At 40.6% G+C, this 25,330-nt stretch overlaps 1 protein-coding gene across 1 annotated transcript in view; it reads left to right on the top strand.

The window, feature by feature from the left end:
- The window catches only part of cdk19 (cyclin-dependent kinase 19), an 85,009-nt gene that overhangs the window by 27,874 nt on the left and 31,805 nt on the right, over positions 1-25,330 (top strand). The window contains exons 3-4 of the mRNA XM_049589878.1: positions 11,389-11,499; positions 13,601-13,741. Coding sequence (XP_049445835.1) covers positions 11,389-11,499; positions 13,601-13,741 — 252 coding nt within the window. The remainder of the gene's footprint in view (positions 1-11,388; positions 11,500-13,600; positions 13,742-25,330) is intronic.

Here is a 25,330-nt window from a genome sequence, read left to right as displayed (position 1 = left end):
GATGTGTTACATTTATTCATTGCGTATGTAGCAGATATGTTGTAACATTTTAGTTTTCAGTTATATATTGTGACAGCTGTGGTTAATATGTAGTTAGGTTTAGGTACAAAAAAAAAATGTATCTTGGCTTACAATGCACAATTTGGTCCCTACAGTCATGGATAGGAATGTCCTGAACTCTGGTCAAAAGATAACCGTTGTTGTTGCTACAGACACAGCTGGAAATGCCTGAACTCTTGTTAAAAATAACTGGTTTTGTTGCTACAAACACAGCTGGAAATGCCTGAACTCTGGTTGAAAATACCCGGTTTTGTTGCTACAAACACAGCTGGAAATGCCTGAACTCTTGTTAAAAATAACCGGTTTTGTTGCTACAAACACAGCTGGAAATGCCTGAACTCTTGTTAAAAATATCCAGTTTTGTTGCTACAAACACAGCTGGAAATGCCTGAACTCTGGTTAAAAATATTCCCAATTTTGTTGCTACAAACACAGCTGGAAATGCCTGAACTCAGGTTAAAAATATTCCCAATTTTGTCGCTACAAACACAGCTGGAAATGCCTGAACTCTTGTTAAAAATAACCGGTTTTGTTGCTACAAACACAGCTGGAAATGCCTGAACTCTGGTTAAAAATAACCGGTTTTGTTACTACAAACACAGCTGGAAATGCCTGAACTCTGGTTGAAAATATTCCCAATTTTGTCACTACAAACACAGCTGGAAATGCCTGAACTCTGGTTGAAAATATCCGGTTTTGTTGCTACAAACACAGCTGGAAGTGCCTGAACTCTGGTTGAAAATATCCGGTTTTGTTGCTACAAACACAGCTGGAAATGCCTGAACTCTGGTTAAAAAATATCCAGTTTTGTTGCTACAAACACAGCTGGAAATGCCTGAACTCTTGTTAAAAATAACCGGTTTTGTTGCTACAAACACAGCTGGAAATGCCTGAACTCTGGTTGAAAATATCCGGTTTTGTTGCTACAAACACAGCTGGAAATGCCTGAACTCTGGTTAAAAATATTCCTAATTTTGTCACTACAAACACAGCTGGAAATGCCTGAACTCTGGTTGAAAATATCCGGTTTTGTTGCTACAAACACAGCTGGAAATGCCTGAACTCTGGTTAAAAATACCCGGTTTTGTTGCTACAAACACAGCTGGAAATGCCTGAACTCTTGTTAAAAATAACCGGTTTTGTTGCTACAAACACAGCTGGAAATGCCTGAACTCTGGTTGAAAATATCCGGTTTTGTTGCTACAAACACAGCTGGAAATGCCTGAACTCTGGTTGAAAATATCCAGTTTTGTTGCTACAAACACAGCTGGAAATGCCTGAACTCTGGTTGAAAATATCCGGTTTTGTTGCTACAAACACAGCTGGAAATGCCTGAACTCTGGTTGAAAATATCCAGTTTTGTTGCTACAAACACAGCTGGAAATGCCTGAACTCTGGTTAAAAATATTCCCAATTTTGTTGCTACAAACACAGCTGGAAATGCCTGAACTCAGGTTAAAAATATTCCCAATTTTGTCGCTACAAACACAGCTGGAAATGCCTGAACTCTTGTTAAAAATAACCGGTTTTGTTGCTACAAACACAGCTGGAAATGCCTGAACTCTTGTTAAAAATAACCGGTTTTGTTGCTACAAACACAGCTGGAAATGCCTGAACTCTGGTTAAAAATATCCGGTTTTGTTGCTACAAACACAGCTGGAAATGCCTGAACTCTTGTTAAAAATAACTGGTTTTGTTGCTACAAACACAGCTGGAAATACCTGAACTCCGGTTGAAAATATCCAGTTTTGTTGCTACAAATACAGCTGGAAATGCCTGAACTCTGGTTGAAATTATCCAGTTTTGTTGCTACAAACACAGCTGGAAATGCCTGAACTCTGGTTGAAATTATCCAGTTTTGCCGCTACAAACACAGCTGGAAATGCCTGAACTCTTGTTAAAAATAGCCGGTTTTGTCACTACAAACACAGCTGGAAATGCCTGAACTCTGGTTGAAAATATCCAGTTTTGTTGTCAAATGTATGAAACATACAAATGTAAAATATTGGTGGACATTTTATTTTGGCAACTAAGGATGTATGAAGGATAACATTTATCTAATAATCTTCCTTTAATGAACATCTAGAGGCAGATTTAGAGAGTTCAGAGCCATTGGGCACCTTCATTTATTCCGTCTGATAACCTGTAATCATGACACATTGCTGCCGAGAGTTATCTTGACGTTACATCTGTAGTTTGTTTATGCTTTTGTGGATTGTGATTGCATTAAGTTCATAAATCTCACATTATTGTAGATACATAAAATACAAGATGCTGCTTATGAATGCAAGAGGACAAGCAGCTAGATCAGCTTTGAGATAAGAGAGGTTTTTGCAGATCAATGATACAGTTTTAACTCCAATTCCCTCCTGGTTAACACTGTTAGCTGTTTATGGAGTTACTGTATCACCGTTACGCCAGGGCCACACTGCCCGCGGAAGCGCAGCGCACCGAAATTCTTGCGCGCGCCGGAGCACCTCCGTTCACATCAGACGCGCATTTCTCCACGCCGTCGACAAGCAATTCTGCTCCCAGCTCTTGTTTTTCACTGCCTGGCTTGTCAGATTCGCTCGCGGCTCGCGCAGAAAATAGACCAGACGCCGAACTGATCGCTGCAAATCGTGAGCCTGCCGCGGAGCTTCCCGGCGCGGCACGGCCAGTGTGGACGACACAGTCGGTTAACATGGGCACCGAAAGGAAACTGCCTTCTCTTCTCGGCGCTTCGAGGCTATTCGCGGCGCTTCCGCGGGCGGTGTGGCCCTAGCGTTAGCTGCTAGCTGTTGGCTCAGCTACCTCCATGCTGAACAGCCCCGCCCCAGACTCTACATTTCATTACAGCTTTCGTTTTCAAAGGTTACTTTTCATTTTGTCTCAGTCTTCTTGTCATAATAATCATTAGAAAATTGTTTTTTGGGAAAAGAAATGTGACAAAAGCATTCTGGGAGTGAAGTGAAGAAGTTGTGTAAATGGTGACATGCTTGAATTGTGGCCTCTGCTATTAAGTCGACAGTCAACTTTAACCAGAGATTCAAAACCATTTTTGCTAGATGCCTTCTTTCCGATCCCAGCCGCAGTTTGAATTCCAGGAATTGCCTGCAAGTGTGATGTGAAGGTCAGTGACCTGAAAACACATTTGGGTCTTGAGAAGGCTCTTTAAAGGTGGACTGGCTGGTCTGGCCAGAATCTGGCTTAGCTGTGAGTATTTGGATCCTGTCCAGTGAGTGCTTTCTCTCTGAGGCCTTTACAAAAACGTGACCTATTTTACTCAGAAGAGGGACAAACAGCCCTTTCTTTTATTCCTGCCATGCTTGTGTTCCTCTCTTCTGTCTCATTTACAGCAGATTTAAACATATTGATGCTGTAGTAAGTGGTGTACAGTTTTGGATCCTCAGTGTTTTACCTCTTTGATGATCTTTTTGCAACAGTCCAATATGATGACGACTCTCACCAGTCTGCACATATTGAAGAATGGCCCAAATGGCCTTTAACTAATAGCCCCCAAAAAGTGAGTCAGAACATTTTCTGTACATGGAACATTTTCCCACAGGACATGGGGCTTTCTGTGGCTAAGGCTGGATTACAGATGTGTGATTATGGCTCATAGTAGCATTTTCCCAGGACTTGGTTTTATTGTTTTATGTTATTATACCAGCAGCTTGCAAACATCAAAATTAACAATGTAAGACCCTGTAAAAATGTATTTATTAACAGCTGAGATAAGTATATGTTTTGTGCGCAGTAATGCGTCATGGCTTCAGATAATCATGCTGCTTGGCCGCTATTATGTGTCTCCAGGCAGTGAAGTGGTGTGTCAGTATTAACAACACGGGGAAACAGCTTTGTCATTGAATCACTGCCATGGTGTTTGAGCTGGTATTGTTTACATTATCAGCCGCTTGCTTACTCTTTACAGCAACATACCTAGATGAGCAGAACAATTGTGATTTGTCACCCACATGTACCCATGCCAATAATAATAGCCCATGTCTGACCTTTCTCAGTTGGACTGTTAGGCTGGAGGCTGTGTGAACACAATAAAAACCTCTCTATGCCTCTTCCCTTTTTGTTGGTCTTTCTTCAAGGTGACCCTGTGGCAGCTTCTTGTGTACAAACAAAGTTTCTTTGTACGCTTAGTGTTGGTCAGTAAATGGCCTTGAGACCTAACAAACTTGTTGAGAGCAGGTTTTTCATGTTTTTCTTAGACGTTAGCACGGCTTGTGTTGTTTGCTTACTTTTTGTACTCTGAGTTTGCTGTTGCGTTTCTTGGGTTCGTCATAGAAAAGGTGTCTTCACAACTATTCTACCATGCAGATTCTTGCCTGTTCCTAGTTATTGTGGCTGAGGCTTGTGGTCAGGAAGAGCAGCAAGGTTTTCTCTTACCCCTGGACCCCACCGGGCAGCCACTTTAGACATTGCTCGTGATTCCACTAGACGTGCAGCAGTGCATTTCAGAATTTCAGAAGTATCCCAGTAGCTGCTCTGTGCTCTTCTCCACCAAAAATAAAAATTGCGCCGCGTTGCACAGAGTAAATCAAGCCAGGCAGGAAGTGGAGCAGCAGTATCCAGTCAATTTCTCAAATAAACACCCTATAAATATAAGTAAATGTAAGTAGAGACACAATGTGTTTTGTCATTCGTGACTGGACTTTTTTTTCCCCACAGCTCAACTAAGAAGGAAATATCAACAATAAAACATTAAAAAAGACAAAAAATCAACCATGTAACTACTTAACCTAATAACTTCTTATGGTAGACACACAAATATTACAAATACAGTGGGTATTTATGATAGAGCTGAAAAAGTAAGGTAAGGTAAGGTAATTTATTAGTCGATCAACAGAAAAGTAATCAGTAACAATTCTGATAATCTTTTACGTTTTTTTTTGGTCATTTTATAAGTAAAAAGGCCAAATATTCTTTGCTTCCAGTTTTTACAGTGTGAGGATTTTCTGTTTCTCTTCATCATATATGATTGTAAACTGAATACATTTGGGTTATGGACTGTTGACTGACAAAACACAACATTTGAAGTTGTCACCTTGGGCTCTGAGAAACTGTGATGGACTTTTCTTCAGTTTCCTGACATTTTATTGACAAACTGATTGATTAATCAATCAATTGAGAAAAAAATCAGCAGGTGAATGAATAATGAAGTGAATGGTTAGTTGCAGCCCTTGTTCATGGCAATGAAGGAACATGTTCCCCAGTGTAACAGTGTGGCTCATAATGTGATTTTAACAACAATGGAGCTCTGTGGCACAGAGGAAGCAGATATATCAGCCTTTGATACAAACACAATACACTGCCGGCTTTGGGTCTTTTCATTGGAATTGGTGACAATAAAAACTAGAGACTATCATCAGACTTGTTCTGTAAACAATATTATTACGATTCAGTTTTGAGTTTTGACAGAATACAATGGTAGTTTAGGATCTTACTTACTAGTTGACAGTGACTGACACTCCTCAGTGTAAGAGATAACTGAACAGAACTGTAGACTAAGTCAGGTAATTGTTTAAGCAAATAAACTAGCTTTGGAATAATAGCAGTGATTGGTACCTCTGTGGCAGACTAGCAATTAACCAATTACAGTTCAAGCACTAGTATAATAAGGTTAAACACATGTTGATGTATCAAACGCTGTGTTTGTTTGTGAAAATAGCATTAGTGCCACATAGAGTTAGTGGTCAGATGAGGTCTCAGCAGGTCAGTCTCATCCAGCGGACAGCCCTCAGGGTTGAAAATGGTGCCATAGCGCTGGGTGTGTACAAGCCCTAAGCCCAGGGCTCATTACCACAATGCTCCATTATAGCCCGTGGATTAAGGTTGTGATGAAACACAAACCTCATTTCCCATCCAGAGGCCAAATCAGCCCACGTTCAATTCCTGCATTATTCCCCTCAGTTTGTCCCTCGCCCTGTCACTTCCCATGCTGAGGCTGCCTTGTGGCCGCAGCATTACAGAATTATAGTGCTTTTGCTGCACAATTGACCCAGTTATTGCAATTGATGTAGTGCACTATGCTCATCTTTATTAGATCATCAGAGTGCTCTGGGTCTTGGCGCTTGGGTCTGTTTAAAATGATGTAATCTAAAGGTTCTTTCCACATTAAGATTCTGCATCCTGGGTAGAAGTTAGTAAAACCAACACAGTTTTTCACTGATTGCACTGATAAGACACTGTCAATATTTGGTCTTTCAGGAAATGCTATCAACTTTGATGAAAGCAAAACTAAAAGGGTTATACACAGTGACTGTCTCAGTCATTGGCATAACTCTCAAGGCATTTGGGTTCCTGTTTGCTGATAGGTGAAAGGTTAGTCTCGAATCTAGCAAGAAAAAGTAGACTGTTGTGTCCTTAGAGCCATGTCAGTAGAGTTACTACAATTTGATAGAATAAAAGATTTTCTGTTGTTTCAGATGTCAGACAATAGGTGCATTTCCATCCACCTCTTTTTAATGTTTTAATTTGTGCATAAAAAAGCCTGAGTGGAAATGCCAAAGATGTGAAAAAACTCAAAATATTGCAAAAAATTTTTACGCTTGGGGGAGATGGAGAAGTTGGCATATCGATAAAAGGTAAATGCCACTAAGTGCAATAGAAACAGATTAACAGTATAAATCATGTTGTAACATCACCATAATTGCATAGGCCACTGCAAGCTCTCTTCATCGTCTCTAAATGGCTTTTAACACACTCAGTTATGCAGAGTGGGCTGTTCTCTTCCAAGAGCAACTAGCTGTAATGTTAGTTGTTCAAAACTCTCTATTGTCCATTGTGATCTCTGTTATTATGCATCCATTGTTTTCCTTCATTTGAGGTTTGACTTAAAATTACGTTATTTCATTGCACCATTTTCTTCTGCGAAAGTATTTTGGCAGCTGACTGAAAAATTAGCACCACCGTCTTCTTGCCTGGATGAACCAACTGCCAATATTGCGTAACAGTAGTGGATGGGAAACCACGTCATTTGGCATTTTCTTTTGTCAGTTATCTGAAAAATTTGGTTAAAATTTCAGTGACATTTGGATGAAACCCAACTAGTGTGCTCAAGCAGGATTCCTCTGGACAAATGTTTCCTCTCTCTGCAGCATATTTGCGTCACTCCCAGTTAGTCTGGGGTTATCATCAGCCAAGTTACTAACTAAAGTGACAAATTAACTTTGGGGATTTGTTCCAGACTGATGTCAATTTTTGCTCAGGATACCTCAACCTTTTGATTTTAATGTCAAATGTGTCATGGCACAAAGAAAGCATTTCAGCGACAGCTGTAAAGGTAAAGTAGGTACATTGACGCAAAAACATTGAGAAACCTTAAAACCACTGAGTCCACTCAAGTCCACACCAGGAAAAAAGTCCGCTTTTGAACATATTCTCCTCTGTAAGGTGCCATTAGTGACCATATTATTTAGGACAACATGTGATTCCCATATTTTATCCTTACATGGCATTGTGGGTGTGTGGATCTGCACTGTAGATTGAAGTTCAGCCAAGTTCTGGCAATCCAACTGATCCCCTGACTGGTGGCTAGTTTCTTCATACAGGTATATCGGATTAGCTTTGTCTTTCTGAATGTAGCCCAGAACTTTATTATGATTAGTATCACCATTTACTTGAACCATTTGTTTTGAAGTCTCAGCGGGAGTTGGATAAAATTATATAAAACATTACTAGATTAAACAATTATGCTTTAGAGCCCTGTGTGTGAGTAAGAGAGCAGCTCCCACATGTTGCTTAAGATTTGTGTCAGTGGATTCTCTGAAATTAGAGCCTTTTGCTTTGAGTTTCTGACCTGGTTTCAAGACCTTAAGATAATTAAATAGCTTTAGTTACTCTTTGAGTGTATAAGCATCATCAAGCTGCAGGTTCATATTGATATTTGTTGCCAAAACCACTTCTGGCAGGCTTGTGTTGTTGTGTTTCACTGCGGTCCCTTTTGTCAGTCAGTTTTCCATCAGTGTTACTGTTTCACAAAGAAACTGAAATCAGACACCAAATGTGACTGCAGAAAGGGGAACAACCACATGGGAGTCTCAATGGATGGTGCATCTCACTGTAGGTGACGTACAGTAAGAGTCATGACAGCCTGTATAAGTAAATAATTCATCAGCGGGGGGATTCACAGTAGATTGTTTCAGCTCTGTGTTGCTCCCGACTGAAACATCCTGCAGACATGGAGGCCTGTCTAAAGGGCATGATTGATTATGGATAGTCTGTGGTGGGTCAGCAAATGGCACTGTGTGAATGGCAGTGGGTGAAACTAATGAACCAGTTACAAAGACAGAGAAAGAGGCTCTGCTTGAATGATGCAGAACAGTGTGCAGCATTAGCCAGGATGGAAAGTCCTCCATTATGCAGCTGTCTCATTGCTAACCTCCATTTGGCCTTCAGCTGCTGCTAAAGCCAGGGACACACTGATAAATGAAAAGACAACAGTACAAGTTTCCATACTGCTCCCTTGAAGCTGATACAATGGATTAAAATCATTTTGAATTAGGACACATATTTGCTGCATTTATGTGACTGGGATAGTTGCATTGGAATCACATTGTATTGTTTCCCCTACATATGGTGTTCATTGGCATTATATAATAACCAATCAATATGAAATGCTACTTTACAATTAAAGCTTGAAGTCTTGCATTGTGTGCATTGTAAGTAAGTTGGTAAGAACATGTATATGAAATGTAAATCAGTGTTGTATTTGATCTAATTCCTTAATTTCTTAGCATTTCATAGTATAGCGTTAGTGTTAGTGTACCATATTAGCCATATTAGATTTGTTAGCATTAAGCTGCCTGATATATAAACTCATTACACTCTGTTTCTATCTTCAGTCTGACATTGCGTCCACTCTAACCAATTTCCGTTGGGGAGGGGGATATTTTTTTTCCTCCAGCCAATTACCAGAGACCAATGTATCTTCCTGAAGCTAACATCATTTTAAATCCACAGTGATGTATAGCCATGCCATCCTACTTGTTTTGGTAGGCCAAAAAACAATCTTGGGTGATGTTGAGAAGACTTATCGATTCAGCATAGCCTTGATAGCTGAGTCTGTCTTGTCTACGGCACTTGACATTGCTGTCATTCCTCCTCATTGGTTCCGGTGCAGGGTTTGACAGCGCTTGACGATGGTGTTCATCCCGCCCGTGGTGCTGATTGGCTAATCATTAGTCCTTTGCGGCACTCATTCCTGTTTTTAATTTCATCAAAGAAACCGCTGTTTCATGCCAGACGAATCAGGTCCCGTTTATACGACAATGATTTCAACTGAAAACGGTAAACTTTAGTCGCGTTTTGGCCAATCGTTTACACAACAGCGGCGTTTTGGGTACCTGAAAACGCAGCGTTTTGAAAACGGTTTCCAGAGTGCAATTTTTTGGAAATGGCACCGTCTCCGTTGTCATGTAAACTTGCAATATGCAGTTCCTCTGAAAACAGAGACTTTTCGCACATGCGCATTACGCTTCTAGTCACTAGGCATGCGCGAGAAAGTCGACCATCACAACAACAATGGCGGACTCCCGAGCTCTGTTTGTGCTGCTCACCCTGCTGAATTTATCAATTCTTCCCCATCGTAGTGTAGATTTACTGTAGCAACTCCACCTCGTCATCCATCCAGACAAACGTTCGTGCGGTTGCCATTTTGTTTGTTTATACATCGCAGCTCTGTAGAAGGAAGCGTAAGCGTCACACTGCCAACTACTGGCCTGGCATGTATACTGCAGCGTTTTTGGTCATTTTTGCAGATTCATGTGCACGGTGATTGTTACCAAAACATTGTCGTCTAAACGCGCAACTTTTTTCAAAACGAAAATGAGAAATGATTCTGCTTTCAGTGGATCATTTTCATGTAAACATGGCCTCCGTCAGTGCTTTGGAGTGGGTAGATCCCAAGGTCTGGACCCAGGCAAAGCATTAAGTACAGCTGACAGGGATTCTGTTGTTAGTCATTAAGATATTGTGTTGAATGCAAATTTTTGGGCCCTGTCTACAAGTAGAGTTTTAGGCCACTAACATTGAGATCTTTGAAAACACCTTTTGAGGTGCAGATTTTTCAAAAGGACAAACAGAGGCTTCTGATGCACCCAATTTTATTTGCTCCACTTCTGTGTCCACTGTTTGAAGTTCACCAGAAACGACAGTTTTGGATCAGTCCCAGACGAATCTTCTTCTCTAGTATTTAACATGTTGTTGACAATACTCACTGAACCAGCTGTCATTTGGGATCATTTTTGCATTCTACCGTGGAAAGATATATTTTGTAAAATGATTTTTATAATAGATTTTTTTTTTTTTTTTTGTCGTAGGGAAAAACCATACGTTCTCAAAAATATCTGTGTACTCTGAAGACAGGGCCTTAAATTCTGTTTGTGATGCTGGAGGTCTTCAAACTGTGAGGCACGCCCCTCTTGGGACAGCAACACCTCTGTTCCTGTTGAAATTAAATTAATCAGTTTCATCAGTTTTCATTCAGGATGTCTTAAGCAACATGTTTGAATTGTTTACAGTGATATACATATGCACATACACACACACACACACACACACACACACACACACACACACATATATATATATGTATATATGCAAAGTACTAACATCCTAACCTGGAAATCCAGATGCCCCGCCCCTAGCAAATTCGAATTTGCTCTGCAGATCTGTCTTGATTTGAGTCTGGATTTCCAGGCTACTAACATACCGGAAATACTGGCATATTAAATGAGACATTTATCAGCTGTTAGATGTCTCATTTTAGATATTAATTACTCTCTGTCTTTCATGTGTAACATGTACCCATGCTGTAAATGAAGTCCTTGAGAATACTCTAAGGGGTTTTGCAGAAGAGCCTCCAATTGGCATGCTTTTCATTAACCATCTCATTATTCTTTGTCATTTCTGGCTGCAACACAGGATTACTTTCGAGGGAATGTGCTTGACTAATCTGAATACATTTGTGTTTGAGAACAGTAGACATGGCTTGTGCTCATGTGCAGCAAAGTTTTTAAACTTGTTTGTATCGGAAAGCCTTGGGGTAAAGTTTGTACATTTATTATTCTGTAAATTTGACATTAAACCTTACTTGAGCTGCTTTTTACAAGCCACCACACCAAAGGAATTTGCACTTTGTCCTGTTTTCTGGCAGTTAAAAGAATACTGATCTATTTATGTTGTGCCAGTCTGGGTTTTTATGACATCAGTGTCACATGAGGACATATTTCAAGAAAACATGTTGTGCTAAGCTTTCTCACAAAGCGGGCATTAAATGAATTTGTCACATGTCTTGTTTTTCAATTATTTATTCATTTTTGTCGTGTCTTTCAGCTGTTACGAGAACTGAAACACCCGAATGTGATTGCCCTGCAGAAAGTGTTCCTGTCCCACAGTGACAGAAAGGTTTGGCTCCTCTTCGACTATGCCGAACATGACCTCTGGGTGAGTCTCTATGTGCCACATGGACTGTTGCTACATGCAACAACGTGTGTACATGATGTAACGTGATATTACCAAAATACATGTGTAAATTTACTGTGTCACATGTTTCTCTCTCACTATAACTGACAGCAAACTTAATGGCTCTTTCACAGATTAGGTTTCCTGATGTTCAGATGACTTATTTGGCAATATCATTTTATGTGGCTGACACACATTTACCTTTTATTTACTTGTATATTGTCGGCACTGGTTGTGCAGTTTATTTAAACCTAGGCTCCATCCTATTACACCTCTTGCCCCTACAACTTAGCCCCTCCGTTTTGCGCATTCACATCTTGGGGTAGGATACCCTGAGTCTCGTTGAGATAGAGGTGTTGGGCGAAGTGTTAGGGCTACATGAATAAAAAATCGACAGCAAGATGACTGTACAAGCAATGACAGAAATGTTTTTTCTTTGCTAATTAAGATTTAAAAATGACAATAACCTCCATATTATCTTCGCATAAAGTTGTTTCAATGTATTATGGTCCTTTCCTTTATAACAAGCATGACAAAAAAATGCTAGTATGCCAAAGTCTTGCTAGCTAGCTAAGTAGCTATCTTCTGACTTTTACATTCTTAATGCTGATTTATGCACGACGGTTCCATATTTTGATATATTTCCATATCGCTCTGATTCACGTTTGATGGCATATGACACATGAAATCGAACTTAAGTCCAGCAGCAAGTTGCTGTGCCTGTTACTGCTCCTGTAATATAAGTGCAGACTGGCAGGGAAGGACCACAGGTTGCTAACATTAGCCTACAGAGCATGACTAGTGGCCTGCTAATATATATATAGCTGAAGACGGCATTTTGCAATGTCCGGTAACACTTGTCATGTCTAAATGCCAGCATACCTGTGAGGTATCAGGTTCTTGAAGGGTTGTCCCATTTCGTAGAGGAAGTTTTCAACCACTACCTCTTGTAACTCTGTTCCAAGGGGCAAGGTGGCCCTTGAGAATGAGGGGTATGGGTAAGAATATGAAATGGGATTGGGCCTTAGCATGCAAACATAGTATGTGCTGTACTTTCAGGTGATCTATCTAACTGTTAATCTCTATAAACGCATATCTGCATATGAATGCAGAATCTGTAGGCAACGGATGTCATTTGTAGTCCAAGTATTATTGACCAATCACTTTTGAGGGGGCTTTGGGTGCCTGCAAGTAAATAGTCTATGTGGAGAACAAAAGAGGTAGAATGCATGAGCTGAAATGCAGTATCAGAGCACACTGCCTATCATATGATGACAATTTAGCTTTTTATGATCTTTTTTTCTAATTTATCTGCATTCATATACAGATAGCTGATGATTGAGATTATCCGAAATTTGGTCTGGACCTGTCTCAAGTTACTAATCAAACTGTAAATAACGAGCAGTGCCCAGAAGAGGAAGTCTTGGCCCAAATACTCACTGGCTACGTCGGAACATCCAAAATATTGGTCATTGTCCCCAGAGGGTTAAATCATTGTCAGACTAATAGCCGATGGCTTCCTGAAATTGCCTAACTGCAGGCTCAAATGTGAAACAAAGACATTTCTAAATGTGTTCAATGTAACATGAGAAAAGAGCAAGATTAGAACCTTTTCCATATTATTGAATATCCATGAAGATAAATGAATTTTCGCTGGTTTGACTTTATCATGTATTCCTTGATAATAGAAATATTTTCTTTACAGTATACCATGTTGGCCAGGCAACATCAGCCATCATCTATATTTTTGCCATCTGTCATACTAAATGTGTCAAATTTACCAAACACACCAGCCAGGACATGGAAATGCTGTTTTATCGAAAAATGTTGGCCTGCCAAAGTGTCTGCTAGTGTTGATTTTCCACCCTGGTATACTGTATACTCAGGAAACCTTTTCTGTACCACTAGCTGCCAATAAGGTTGCACAATAAATTTACAACATGCATAAATCACAGCATTATAGTTTGCCTTCTTTACAAGGCATCAACAAGTTGTGGAGAAGCTGTTTTCTAGTGAATGTTGTAGCTACACGGTTAGAACTGACAAGACACAGCTGAGGTGAAACCTTTTCTCTGCCTCGTAGCACATCATCAAGTTCCACCGTGCCTCTAAGGCCAACAAGAAGCCCATGCAGCTGCCCCGAGGGATGGTGAAGTCTCTCCTGTATCAGATTCTGGATGGGATCCATTACCTCCATGCCAACTGGGTGCTCCACAGGGATCTGGTGAGCCGCTATATTAGCTTCTCTGCTCCAGTTTCCCTTTACAGACCTGCCAGCTTCAGCACACACTTTATCCTGGAGCGGTTTCCAAAAGGGACACCGCTAATAACGTCACAGAAACACTGTTACCCAGGAGAGGCAGAAGTTTCCCCCTAGCAGCCATGTGCGCTGTCGTGACACATGTTCAGGCAACGGACAGATAAATGGAGATAAAAAGAACTAAAAATACAACAATCAGGCATTGAAAAGGAAACCTAAAAAATAACAGAGCTCTGGGGAAGTAATTACATTTTTTGGTGTAACAATTTTAAAGGAATAGTTCTTCCTTCCAATGACAATTTGTATATCAGTTACTCACCCCATGTTATGTTGAATTCATGAAGAAGACTTTTTTCATTTGTATGTGTCCAGAGTGAATGATGAATCTACAAAAAGAGAAAATTCTTGATTCTTGAAGTCATAGGGGTCCATGTGTAACAACAGCAAAACTATATCCAAACATTCATTTGCAAACTCATGCAGTATAATCCAAGTCTCATTTATCCAGTCGTATGCTCAGTACTTCTAAAACAGCCTTTTCTGATGGGGAACTGAACTGAAAGTGAAACTAATCTATGCTCTCTTTAAAGCCAGACTCCATTGACAAAAATAGTCATTTTACCTCACTAAACAGGGGAGCTGCTGGTCTACCTCTGCCTCTAATGGTAGACTGTTTTTGTTATTGTGTGACTATGATCTTCTAAAGGATCAGCTCAGATTCACCAAAGTCAGACAATAATTCAAACTAACTAACTGATTGAGGCAGCGGTAGACGAGCAGCTCCTGTGTTCAGAGAGGTAAAACTGCTGTTTTTGTTAATGGAGTCTGGCTTTGAAGAGAGCACAGATAAGTTTCACTTTCAGTTTAGTTTTAGATATTTAAAGCAAAAATCCATGTGTTGAGCAAGTACTAAGCATATGACTGGGTCATTGAGACTGAATTACACTGCAAAAGTTGTGGCAGAGTTTGTAAACAGATGTTTTGATATAGTTTTTCTGGTTTAAAACGACGCGGACCCTTATGACTTCAATTCATCAGGAATTTTCTCAGTTTTTACTGAGAGTTTTACTTCACCAGAGGCAAATTTTCTTCATAAATACAAGGGAACATAGTGTGAGTAATTGATGTACAAATAGACATTTGGGGGTAAGGTATTACTTTAAGATTTAAAAGGTAGAAGTTTCAAGATTTTTGTAAATTTAACTGCAATTGAAACTGTCAGTAGATTTTTCTACATGAAACCTGTGTCTAAACACAAAAACCTACCTTCAGAAACTTGTCCCTTGCTTGTCCTAATATCAACTTTAACTGCTCTCAAGAGCTAGCTCACAAGTTAGCTAGTACGCTCATTTAGCAAAAAAGATGTAAAAAATTTTTTTATTTTGGAATCTTCACATACTTAGAAGTATTCTAAGGATTTGTACTGCCATAGTTAAGTTGCCTTGGTGTTCAGTTGTTAAATAAAGCTGATTAATGATAACATTATAATAATTTAACACAAAGCTGGTCAGCTTCTCTCCTAGCTGCTACTTATGCTAATGTTAGCTTCTTTAAGTATGTGTGCAAATCAGGCATTTATATAAAAAAGTGATGGTAAGCAAACAAAATAAATAATTAGCCCACATTCTCTAAACAGAATTAAAAATGAAAACACTGTGTTTGAATTCTGTTGATATCTTTCACCTTGACAGTCCAAACAGAGATTATTCTGTTACGGTGCACCTTGTCTCTCTACCACAGTGAACTCTCCCAACAGCAGAGCTGTGTTATTTCAGTGCAGGGGCTGTTATGTCTGAGTGGGGTGTATTATTATTATGAGTTTGATTGTCTGGAGGAGTTTGATTGTAAAACCTGAAGAACAGAACGTCCTGAACTCTGAATGTTGTCTGACTCTTGTCTACCCTTTAACCTGGCTGCAGCACTCTGATGGTTCCTGTGAGATTCTCTCCACCTTAGTTTTCCCACAGTGCTTTGGTTCAAGGGACATTTCATTCTGTGCAGCTGAGAGTCAGGCTGGAGCCAGAACACAGGGCTCCTCATTGTGTGTCTTGAAATATCGGTTAAGATGGAAGATTGGCAGGAATTAAATCAGAATGGTTGCACGTTCATGGGAAAACTGAGTCAGTTTAACCACTGAACGAAGTGTTGCATTATCTTTGATCACAATAGTCTTGGTTGGCAAAGTAGCATGACCAATTGCTACTCCTCCACTAAGTGGAAAAATATCTTGCTTCTAGAAATGTTTGTGTCGTCATTGTTAAAAATAGCTACACTACCCAAACACTACTAGGTAATGCAGTTAAAATAGTGGAATTGCTAATTGCAGCGTAGCTACTCCCTAACACTGCATATGGGCAGATTTAGACAGTGACACACCCTTGGACTGTTTGTAAGAACTGATAGAAATATCAGGCTCAGGTTATCTGAGTCACACGAATGTAATGTGATAATGCTTGAGTAGATTCATACCTACCCTCACAGACCAGCTGGACCAGTGCATCTAGCTTTTGACCCACTGCTATTTATTTACTTTATATTGTTTTGTGATTCCCGGTGAAGCTTTTGCTTATTAAAATAAAGACAACTGTATTAGCTGAACCACTTAATGAACTTAGTTTTATTACAGCACAGACAAATTGTGTTTTGAATGTATGGAGATATGTAATCGTCCGGGACTGTTCCAAACCGGCAGTTTAGCTGCATTCAGCCAGTTGGAGAGCCAAGTTGCTAGCAAGAAAGTAGAAAGATAGCTTATGGATATTAAAGACACTCGTGGATGGAGACAAGATGAGACTATTAGCTCTTCCTTAGGTGAAGTGTCTGCTTTTGGTACAACAAACAAGCAAAACTTGGCAATTCATATTGCAACTGGAGGATTTACCGATTTATGAAGCAATGGCTGCAGCTGTTAGGTTGTCTGAGCTGGACAGAGGGATCGGATCTCTGTTGAATCTCAGTGTGGCCACTGGAGACCAGGTGTAAATGTAATCAGGTTAAATAATACAATCTGGATACAAGATGCTTTTTAATGCAAAGTGTAAGGGGGGTCAGTGTGACTCAATGCAGCTTCTTGTGCCTCATTTCCACTACATGATATGGCACAGCTGCTACTTTTTGTGGTATCACCTCCGTTGAGGCTCCAAGCAAATTGAGCCCGTTAAGACTCTGCAGAATACCGATTGGTCAGAGAGGACTTTCACTGAAATCATTACTTACACGACATGAGACAGCCAGGACAAACACGCTGTTTTTAAATAGCTAAGCCACCGTCAATAGTGACCAAAGTTTTCTATTCAGTTGACCCAGGTTTTAAAAAAAACGGCGGCCTGCAAATCTACACTGTCCATTACATACACAACGCTGCGTAATTTGCAAAGTGCAGAAGTTCCTTAGTTTGGTTGCCGATGATACGATTCAACAGGTGTCACATTGAAGATGATGTTGAAGGCAATTGGTGGAGAATCTGCCTAAACTGAGGGGGTACAAGCTGCAGCATAAAACAAAGTAGAGGAGAGGACCTGGTACACAAAGTGTGTCAAGTAGAGACAAATCATGCAGTGGAAATGAGGCAATGGAAAACATCAGATTTGTCATGTGAGATAAAAAAAACAAACAGAATTGGAACAAATTTGTTTCTCTGATATCTGAGCGTGTGCTGTAAACTCCCACAGCCCATCTGTATGTGGCTCTCTCACTCTTATCTCTCCCTGCATCTGTCACTCCTTAGTGAGGAACATTTGTGCCTTTGCTTGTAGAGGAAAAAGTATCATTAACCAAACACATCAGATTGTGTGACAAAACTTTAATTTGATTACCACCATCAGTGCTTTGATGACAGAGGATCCAGGGGGAGGCTATTTCTAGATATCACTCAGAGAGAATGAAAGGCTGAGATTATACAGTATGACTGAAATGTAGATCAGCTGTCGGTTGATTTCTGCAAATGCACCTCTAAGTGGATAAGTCGGGTTCAGAAGTCAGAGGGCTGAGCAGTCACACAGTTCAGCCGTCTATCCATCTACAAAGTTGTCCACGCTTATGTAATCCCCTGGCAATCCTCAGCGGTCATGTGGTGGCTGGACATCACATTATGTAAACCTGCAGGGATCAGGGAGCGAGCTTTCACGCTGTCCCTCTTTTGCTATCTGCGGGGCATCTCTGCAGGAAATAAATGTTCAGTTTATCAATCAGTGATCTCTGTGCCTTTTTTTTTACTCCTTTGCAGCTGCTGTGTAGCAGCGGCAAGAATGTTGTTGTTGATCTGAAATGACAACATGTTGATTAAAAATGTGTTGACTCTGCTTTGAGAGATTCAGCCAGCTTCAGATGTTGAGTTAAGCAAGACATTCCGAGAACTTGACATCAGAAAGTAAGTCCAGTAAATGACGAGGGGCTGGGGCTGGGTATTGTTTAAAAAAATATAATACCAGTACTAGAACCCTTAAAATGATACTGATTAAAATACAGTACTTAATTCGATACTCGAATGGAGTTCTGTGTAGTACAGCCATACTGACCTTTTAGTGGCATCATGGCACATTGAACTGTCAACTCTGTCATTTCACTGCACAACAGATGGATGTAGGATGCAGGTGCTGCTGCTGTGGGAGCTCTATGGTGGGAACAGTTGGTGAGAGTCCACCCATACAAACATTGTGATAGGGCTACCTGTTAGCATGACTCAGCTAATCGTTATTAACACATTTAACGACAAAGTCAAGCCATTTCGGTGTTGGTTTAAGTTTGTTATGACTGTTTAGCTGCTTGGTGTTGGATGTTAGCTGCTGTTGTGTAAGCTCATTCTAACCCAGTAGATGTCAAACTGACTGTTCACTGGGAGAGGAGTGGCTCTAGTGACGGCAGCAACAGAAAGTTTGCTGCTGTCTCCGGAGCTGGGATGGTCCGGGATCAGACCCCTGGTGCGAAAAACATTGAATCCAAGTATCTTATAACTGGAGAAGTTTGGATACTTGGTACTGGGTTTTTTGGTCAATACCTTAAAGGTATACCCAGCATTGCTAGAGCCAGACACTTTGTATTCCTGTTGCACAAGTTAATCTCAAATTACTCCCCTGGTTTATTCAGTTTTCCAGACTCATGTTTGTATTGCTTGAGCAGCTGCAAATAATTTGTTTATTGGCTTGTTCTGTCACACCAACAATTTACTCAAAGGCCAGAATATATTCCAGGCTTTCAACTAATTTCAATGTAAAGCCTTCCATCATAATACCTGACACTGAGGGCAACCAATGTAATATAAAGAGTGAGGTAGGTAGGTCAAACAAACACAGGACTTTCATTCAGGAGACTGCAGTTTGTGTCCAGTGTGAAACCAAAAGACAGTGTTGTTTTAACGTAATGTTACGGAATTTACGTATGGTCCTTGTGCACCGACATCACCTTTGAGACAAGACGTCATGTTACCTTAGGTAGCAAACTTTCTTATTTAAACACAAAACATGACCTTTTTCAAAACCTTACCAAGTAGTTCTGTTTCCTAAACCTAGCCACGACCATTTCACAACATTAACCACGTCACAAGGTGTTTCAGCTGTGTGGCCTGGTACTGTACTCCATTAATGTATGCCTAGCTGTCCCACACAGTCAGACTGCAGCAACACAGGACAGATGTTGGAGCTGCTGACCTATAAGGATTAGGCCCGGGGGGAAATACTGTAAATGAGTGCCCATGCCAGACTTGTTACAGTACTGCTGTATGATGATGCATCAGTATTTGGATGTTAAGAATGTAACACATTTCTATTTACCAGTGATTAAATGCCACAGTAATGAATTATGAGGATTACACTCTGTGGCCTTATATCAGGTCATGGTTCCTGTCTCTGTTTTTACTGTAGACAATCCACTGACATCATTCACCGGTGCATGATTCCAGTAGAGGGGAAAGCCCAGAAATTCAGTTGGGGTCAACCAGGTGGTTTGAGTCCAGCATGAGACCAGGCACATGAAATGCATGTGTGCATTGTAGCTGTTACAGAGTTAGCGATGCTGTTCTTCGATAGAAACAGGTTCTGTGCTATAAGATATGGACAAATTAGGTGCTATGTGATTAGCGGATCAGTTTTAGATGGTGCAGAGAGGTATAGCAGAATTAACCACAGTGAGCTGTGAGTGGAGAGCAGTGGCTGACAGGCTCTCCTGTGGTTTATGTGTGAACCAGCACACCTCTGACACATCATCAAATTAAACAGCTTGTTTTTGCCTTGCTCCTCTGTGCTGTGGAACATTTGCATCATGCTGGCGTGGTTTGAATGGGCACAGTTGCTCATGGCTCAGCTTGATGCAGTTATACCCACCTGTATCATATCAAGTGCATGACATCAACGATGGATCTGTTCTCTACAAGTGTCCCAGCAGGTCATGACGCTGACCACGTTTACACGCACAAAATATTCCGTTTTTGGTCCTACACCAAAATAGACAAGATTCCGACTAAGTTGTTTACTTGTCAAGTGAAAATAAATATTCTACTGATATTCCCATTTACATGCAGCCCTGCATACTCCAATTAAAGTGCCATTTTCTTGCCATTACATCAAAATGTCTCCTGTGAGAAAGGCCTTCAAAATAAATGTAATGTAATGCTGTACTATGTTTTACTGTATCAGGGGATTACATTCTACACTTTGTACAGCACTATTGAACACAGGCTCTTTGTAAATTTGTTCATATTGTAATTTGTTCTACATTTGGATAAAAAAAAGAAATAAAAGGAGCGGGAAGCCCCGTCTTCTTCACAACAACAGAAAATCTCCCACAGGGCCCGTGTGCTTGTTTTGCTCCCTGAAGGTCACACCACGCTTATCTGCGCACCAACTCTTCCGGCCCTTTATAACTATTTTCATTGCAGCCGGATGGAATTCTCCATTGTCAGACTGTATCTGACTCTGCACTGATGTATTGCAGTTAGTGCTGTTATTTTGCTGTCTCACTGCCAGGGCTTCCTGCCATTGTAGCTGACGAGCTCCCTAAATTCTCTCCTCTATAACTGCTCCTTTTTGGTCCTTGTTGTTGGTCAGATTATCATTTGTGTGCAGGTGCTTGGCTCTTTGTCAAGTCTTTGTACATGTGAGTGATAATAAATCAAAATAATGTTTATAGTAAGCATGTTGCTGCTTTGCAGAAAACGCCTGCAAGGCCTCTTATTCCTTTCATAGTTTATATGAAAGCTATGAGTATAGCCATGTTGTGCTGTTCATACATGTGAGAGGAGGAGCATGTAGACAGATCTGCAGCTGTCTGTTCAGCTGTGTTGAAAGGCGCCCCCACCAGCACATCTTTCATGGTCCCACTACATATGATGTTACATAACTGTGTGTTTGCGCTGGTGTGTAGCATGCTCTGTGTCTCAGCACCGCAGGTACCAAGCATGTGCTTTGCATTGCACCACTGCATATAGCTCCCATCCCCCCACTTGTCCTGCCATTCCTTTGCTCCTTTCTCCCTGTCCCACCCACCACTACCCACCCCCACACCAGAGGTGCTTGGCGTGCCTCCCTCCCACCCCCAAGCCCCCGCAAGGCTTATGTAACAACCTCTAGCCAGAGCCAAGCCCACCGCCCTGCATGGCTAGCTGAGTCAAGATGCTGACTTAGCAGCTCTGCAGGCCAAAGCAAAAAGCATCTCAGCGGGGGGGGGGGGCATTACTGAAGGTGATCGGTTGTAGCAGTAAATCCAGACTAACGTATATGTACTGTACTGCTTGTGTACAGTACAGTGTGCCTGGCTGTCCCATATAGTCAGACTGCAGCAGCACAGAACAAATGCTGATGCTGATGAGCATCACCTTCTCATTATGTGCATGGAATATGACAACAGTTATAATAAACAATTATTGGGCTTTACATCATTATTATTATTTTTGATTTAATTAGTATGAATACACAATTTTATGCCAACAATGACAGGCTATGGCGACACATGTCTTTTATCACCTGGAAAGCACAAGGTCAGGTACTGGGTGATACTCTTGTCTTCTGCCTATTCTGTGATAACTTTCAAGGGCGCAGAGGCAGGTTGCATCTAATGTTACTAAGCGTCCATAATCAGCATTGTTTCATAGTTTACTATGAAGTTTACTATAGAAATCCCAAGTTTGGTGCTCATCTTTTTCCAAGTATTGTTTTTGTAAGTGTGTATTGGGGCCTAAATTATTGTTCCTAGGACAGATTGTAAAGCTCTGGATGTTGCAAAAAACCCAGCATGTGAGTGGTCCCTAACATCATCCCAAGGAGAAGGGTGTTTGTGCCTGTTTGTCCTTCCTTAGACAAGATATGTAACAAAACTGAGGTCATCAAAGGATTTATGTCTAACATCAAGACCAGTGAAAACAAAAAAAACAATCATATTGTGATTATTTTAATGATAGTGTGATCAGAATATGAATTGCAGTTTTAGTGGGAATGGTAACTTTGCATTTCTTTTTCACTGAAAAAATGATGGTGACGGGAGTCTGTACCAGACAGGCATGTTTTTGTGTGAAGTGACTGATAATGTCAGCAGAAAATTTGTCAGCTGGGGCATCTCTGATACACCACAGTGCTTCATTTGTAATGGTATGTCGTGACACATTACCTGCATTGTAATTGTAATTGTAATATTGTAAGAAATTATTGTAAGAAACTGAAGTTATCTGTATCCTCTGATGTCTTTCAGTTCTGTTCAAGAGAACGTAATGGAGCCAGATAGACTGCTTGTAACTCATTTATTGGGCAGTTTTGATAATTCCTGCATTATCAGTGCTACATGGACCCATAGAGGAGAATCAAATTCATGACTGACACCAGGTCATGCAGCTCTTTACTAATACTTAAATGGGTATTTATCTTCTGTGGTGTCACAAAGAGCTCACTAAGATATCATTTGTTATTTATCAAATGGCAGATGGATCTCACTTTTCATAAATAATGACAGACAGTTAGAAGTACTATGAAAAGGAGCTTGTTGTATTGTCATAATACAGGGGAGGTACTGTGTGGTTGTTACTTTTTATTCAGTTTTTAATGAGGATCTGCAAAACATACTTGTGTCACTCATACAGATTATTCTTAGACAGTTCGTGATCAGCAAATGGATTGTGTGAATGTAATAGTAGTTTAGCTTCTGAATTCATTCTGAAATCACGTCTACAATCACACAATGCTATGATTGTTCCAAGAACAAACAACACCAGAAGTTTCAGTGGTGTTCATTATGTCTTTAGTTTCTGATAATGACTTTAGTTGTTCTTTTATCTCAAACATGTGTCAGGATGTTACATACCTTGACATGTTTCGGCAGAAACCTGGTCTTCCTCAGAAGTGTCACTTGGTGGTGGTTGTGACACGTCTTTATCAGCTGATCTGTCAATCAGCCATATTACGAGATGGTCACGCCACTCAAGGCCAGAGTCATACACACCAAGGACAACGCTGGATCAGGGAGGCCATTGAAATAAGGAAGCGGGGCCCAGGGACATTGAACAGGGACGAGGAGAGGCGGCGGACAGACAGCAAGTGGCGTGACCGTCAAGCCTCCCTAATATCGGCTGATTGACAGATCAGCTGATAAAGACGCATCACAACCACCACCAAGTGACACTTCTGAGGAAGGCGTAAGTTTCCGCCAAATCATGTCAAGGAATGTAACATCCTAACACATGTCTGAGATAAAAGAACAACTTAAGTCATTAAACAGCGCCAGAGTTCAGGGGGAGCTGAACCAAGACCCTTCATTTGAACTGGTCAGGATTTGATTTTTAAACCCAGTCCAGTTCAAACTACAGCTTTCACACTGGTCTACATGGGCTCTGAACCAGAGGCAAAAACACCAGAGTTAGTCTGAATCAAACTTAACAGGTCAGGTGCGACAAAATACCACCTGTAAATCACCTTTTTTTTCCTAAAAACTTACAATTTAAAACACCTCCACATAAATTTAAGTAGCATGCAAGACTGTTGTGTTGTGTGAGAGTTTGTAAACGGATGATTTGATTGCTTTAGTAGATGTAAACAAAAGCAATGCTCTAGAAAAGACGTGCAGATGCTTCGCCACAACACGTGTCAGCGCGATCTTTTAGACAAGGTTTAGAAAGTCAAGTAGTCGAATCTCTAGCTCAGCCTGCAGACCTGCACATAAGAGCAGATGTGTTTTTAATTTTGACTGTACCAATTCAAAACTGAGTTTTTCAAGTGCACAACTGCTTTAAAGTGCATAGGTTGTTAATGGCCCTGCTGGTGGTGGCCTTTTGGCTATAGGACAGCCTGTTTATCAACTTGCCCAAACGGTTGTATAAGTGCCCCTCTGGCTCCTGAACTGGCCCAGTTTTTTTTGAGACAAAGATGTAGATGGTTTTTAAAAGGGGGGCATGTCCCTGAGGATTGACTTACCAGTCCTCAGTGGGATGGAGGCTGTTTATTTTCCCTCGGCTCCTGATCCATTTACGAAACTAACCAACTGTAACTGATTGATTTCACTGGATGAATTCAAAAGGAAGTCCCAATTTGGTGCATATTTAAAAATAACATGAGGTCACATCTGAAACACTGAGTGTATTTCACCATAACATCAGCAATATTTAAACATATTTATTGTCACTGTTTTCCACTCTGATAAGCTGTTTCACTTGTTTAGTCCCATTTATAATTTTCTTTTAATCTGTAACAAACAGCTCCTCAGCTGTTATGTTTCATGCTCATTTAGCACTTTGAAGAGACACTGACACTCACTCAGGTCTCTCACAGAACAGTCAAGAGCTAATAACTGTTTTTCAAACAGCCAATATGAATAAGTTCAGACCGGGCATATTAATTCAGTTAAGCCTGTTTAGAATTTGAAAGAGGAGCTGGTGAGGCTGAACTCCTCTGGCCTTTTAGGAGACGTTTGTCTTTGTGTTTGCCGTTCACGGCGTGTCGTGTTGTGGGCGTGAATAATAGACCTCATTATTAGCGCTGTTTCTATAGCAACGAGACGTGTTTGCCAGGCAGATCTGAGTCCGCCGAGCCAGAGGGTTCACACTCACACAGATACCCAGGGAGAATCAACAGACTGTTTGTCGACAAGCAGATTCTGCATCCTGCTGCATGAGAAGGCAACTGTAAAGTTAAAAAAACATTTCCCTCAGATGTGCAGCAGTGTGCCTGTTTATTTGGTAAATCTGAGAAGTGAATAACACAGGTCTAACAACCCATAGTTATACGTAGGAAGGGTCATTAATGTGATTAATGCAAGCCACTGACCCTTCCTCAGTCCTACCCCTTTTTGCTCTGTGCTCCAATAGAGTGTTGCAGGTATTAGTTAGCACCCCCCTGCTTACCTTGACAAATACTCTATGGGATTTTTCCATTGGATTTTGCATTGTTGCAGAAAATATGATCTGTGATAAACACAAGTTTATGATACATGTTTTCGTGAGCAAGATAATCTTCATAAATGAACACTACATTTATAATTTTTGGAGCATAAATGCAATCACCGGAAGTAAAAAGCTAACATTAGACTATAAACATCTAGGCCTATATAAAAGTCACATGACTTCAGCATCGCCACCATAAC

Source organism: Epinephelus fuscoguttatus, linkage group LG11 (genome assembly GCF_011397635.1).
Source record: "Epinephelus fuscoguttatus linkage group LG11, E.fuscoguttatus.final_Chr_v1".
In the NCBI taxonomy this organism is placed as follows: Eukaryota; Metazoa; Chordata; class Actinopteri; order Perciformes; family Serranidae; genus Epinephelus; species Epinephelus fuscoguttatus.
This window is presented reverse-complemented; position numbering and strand designations above follow the sequence as displayed.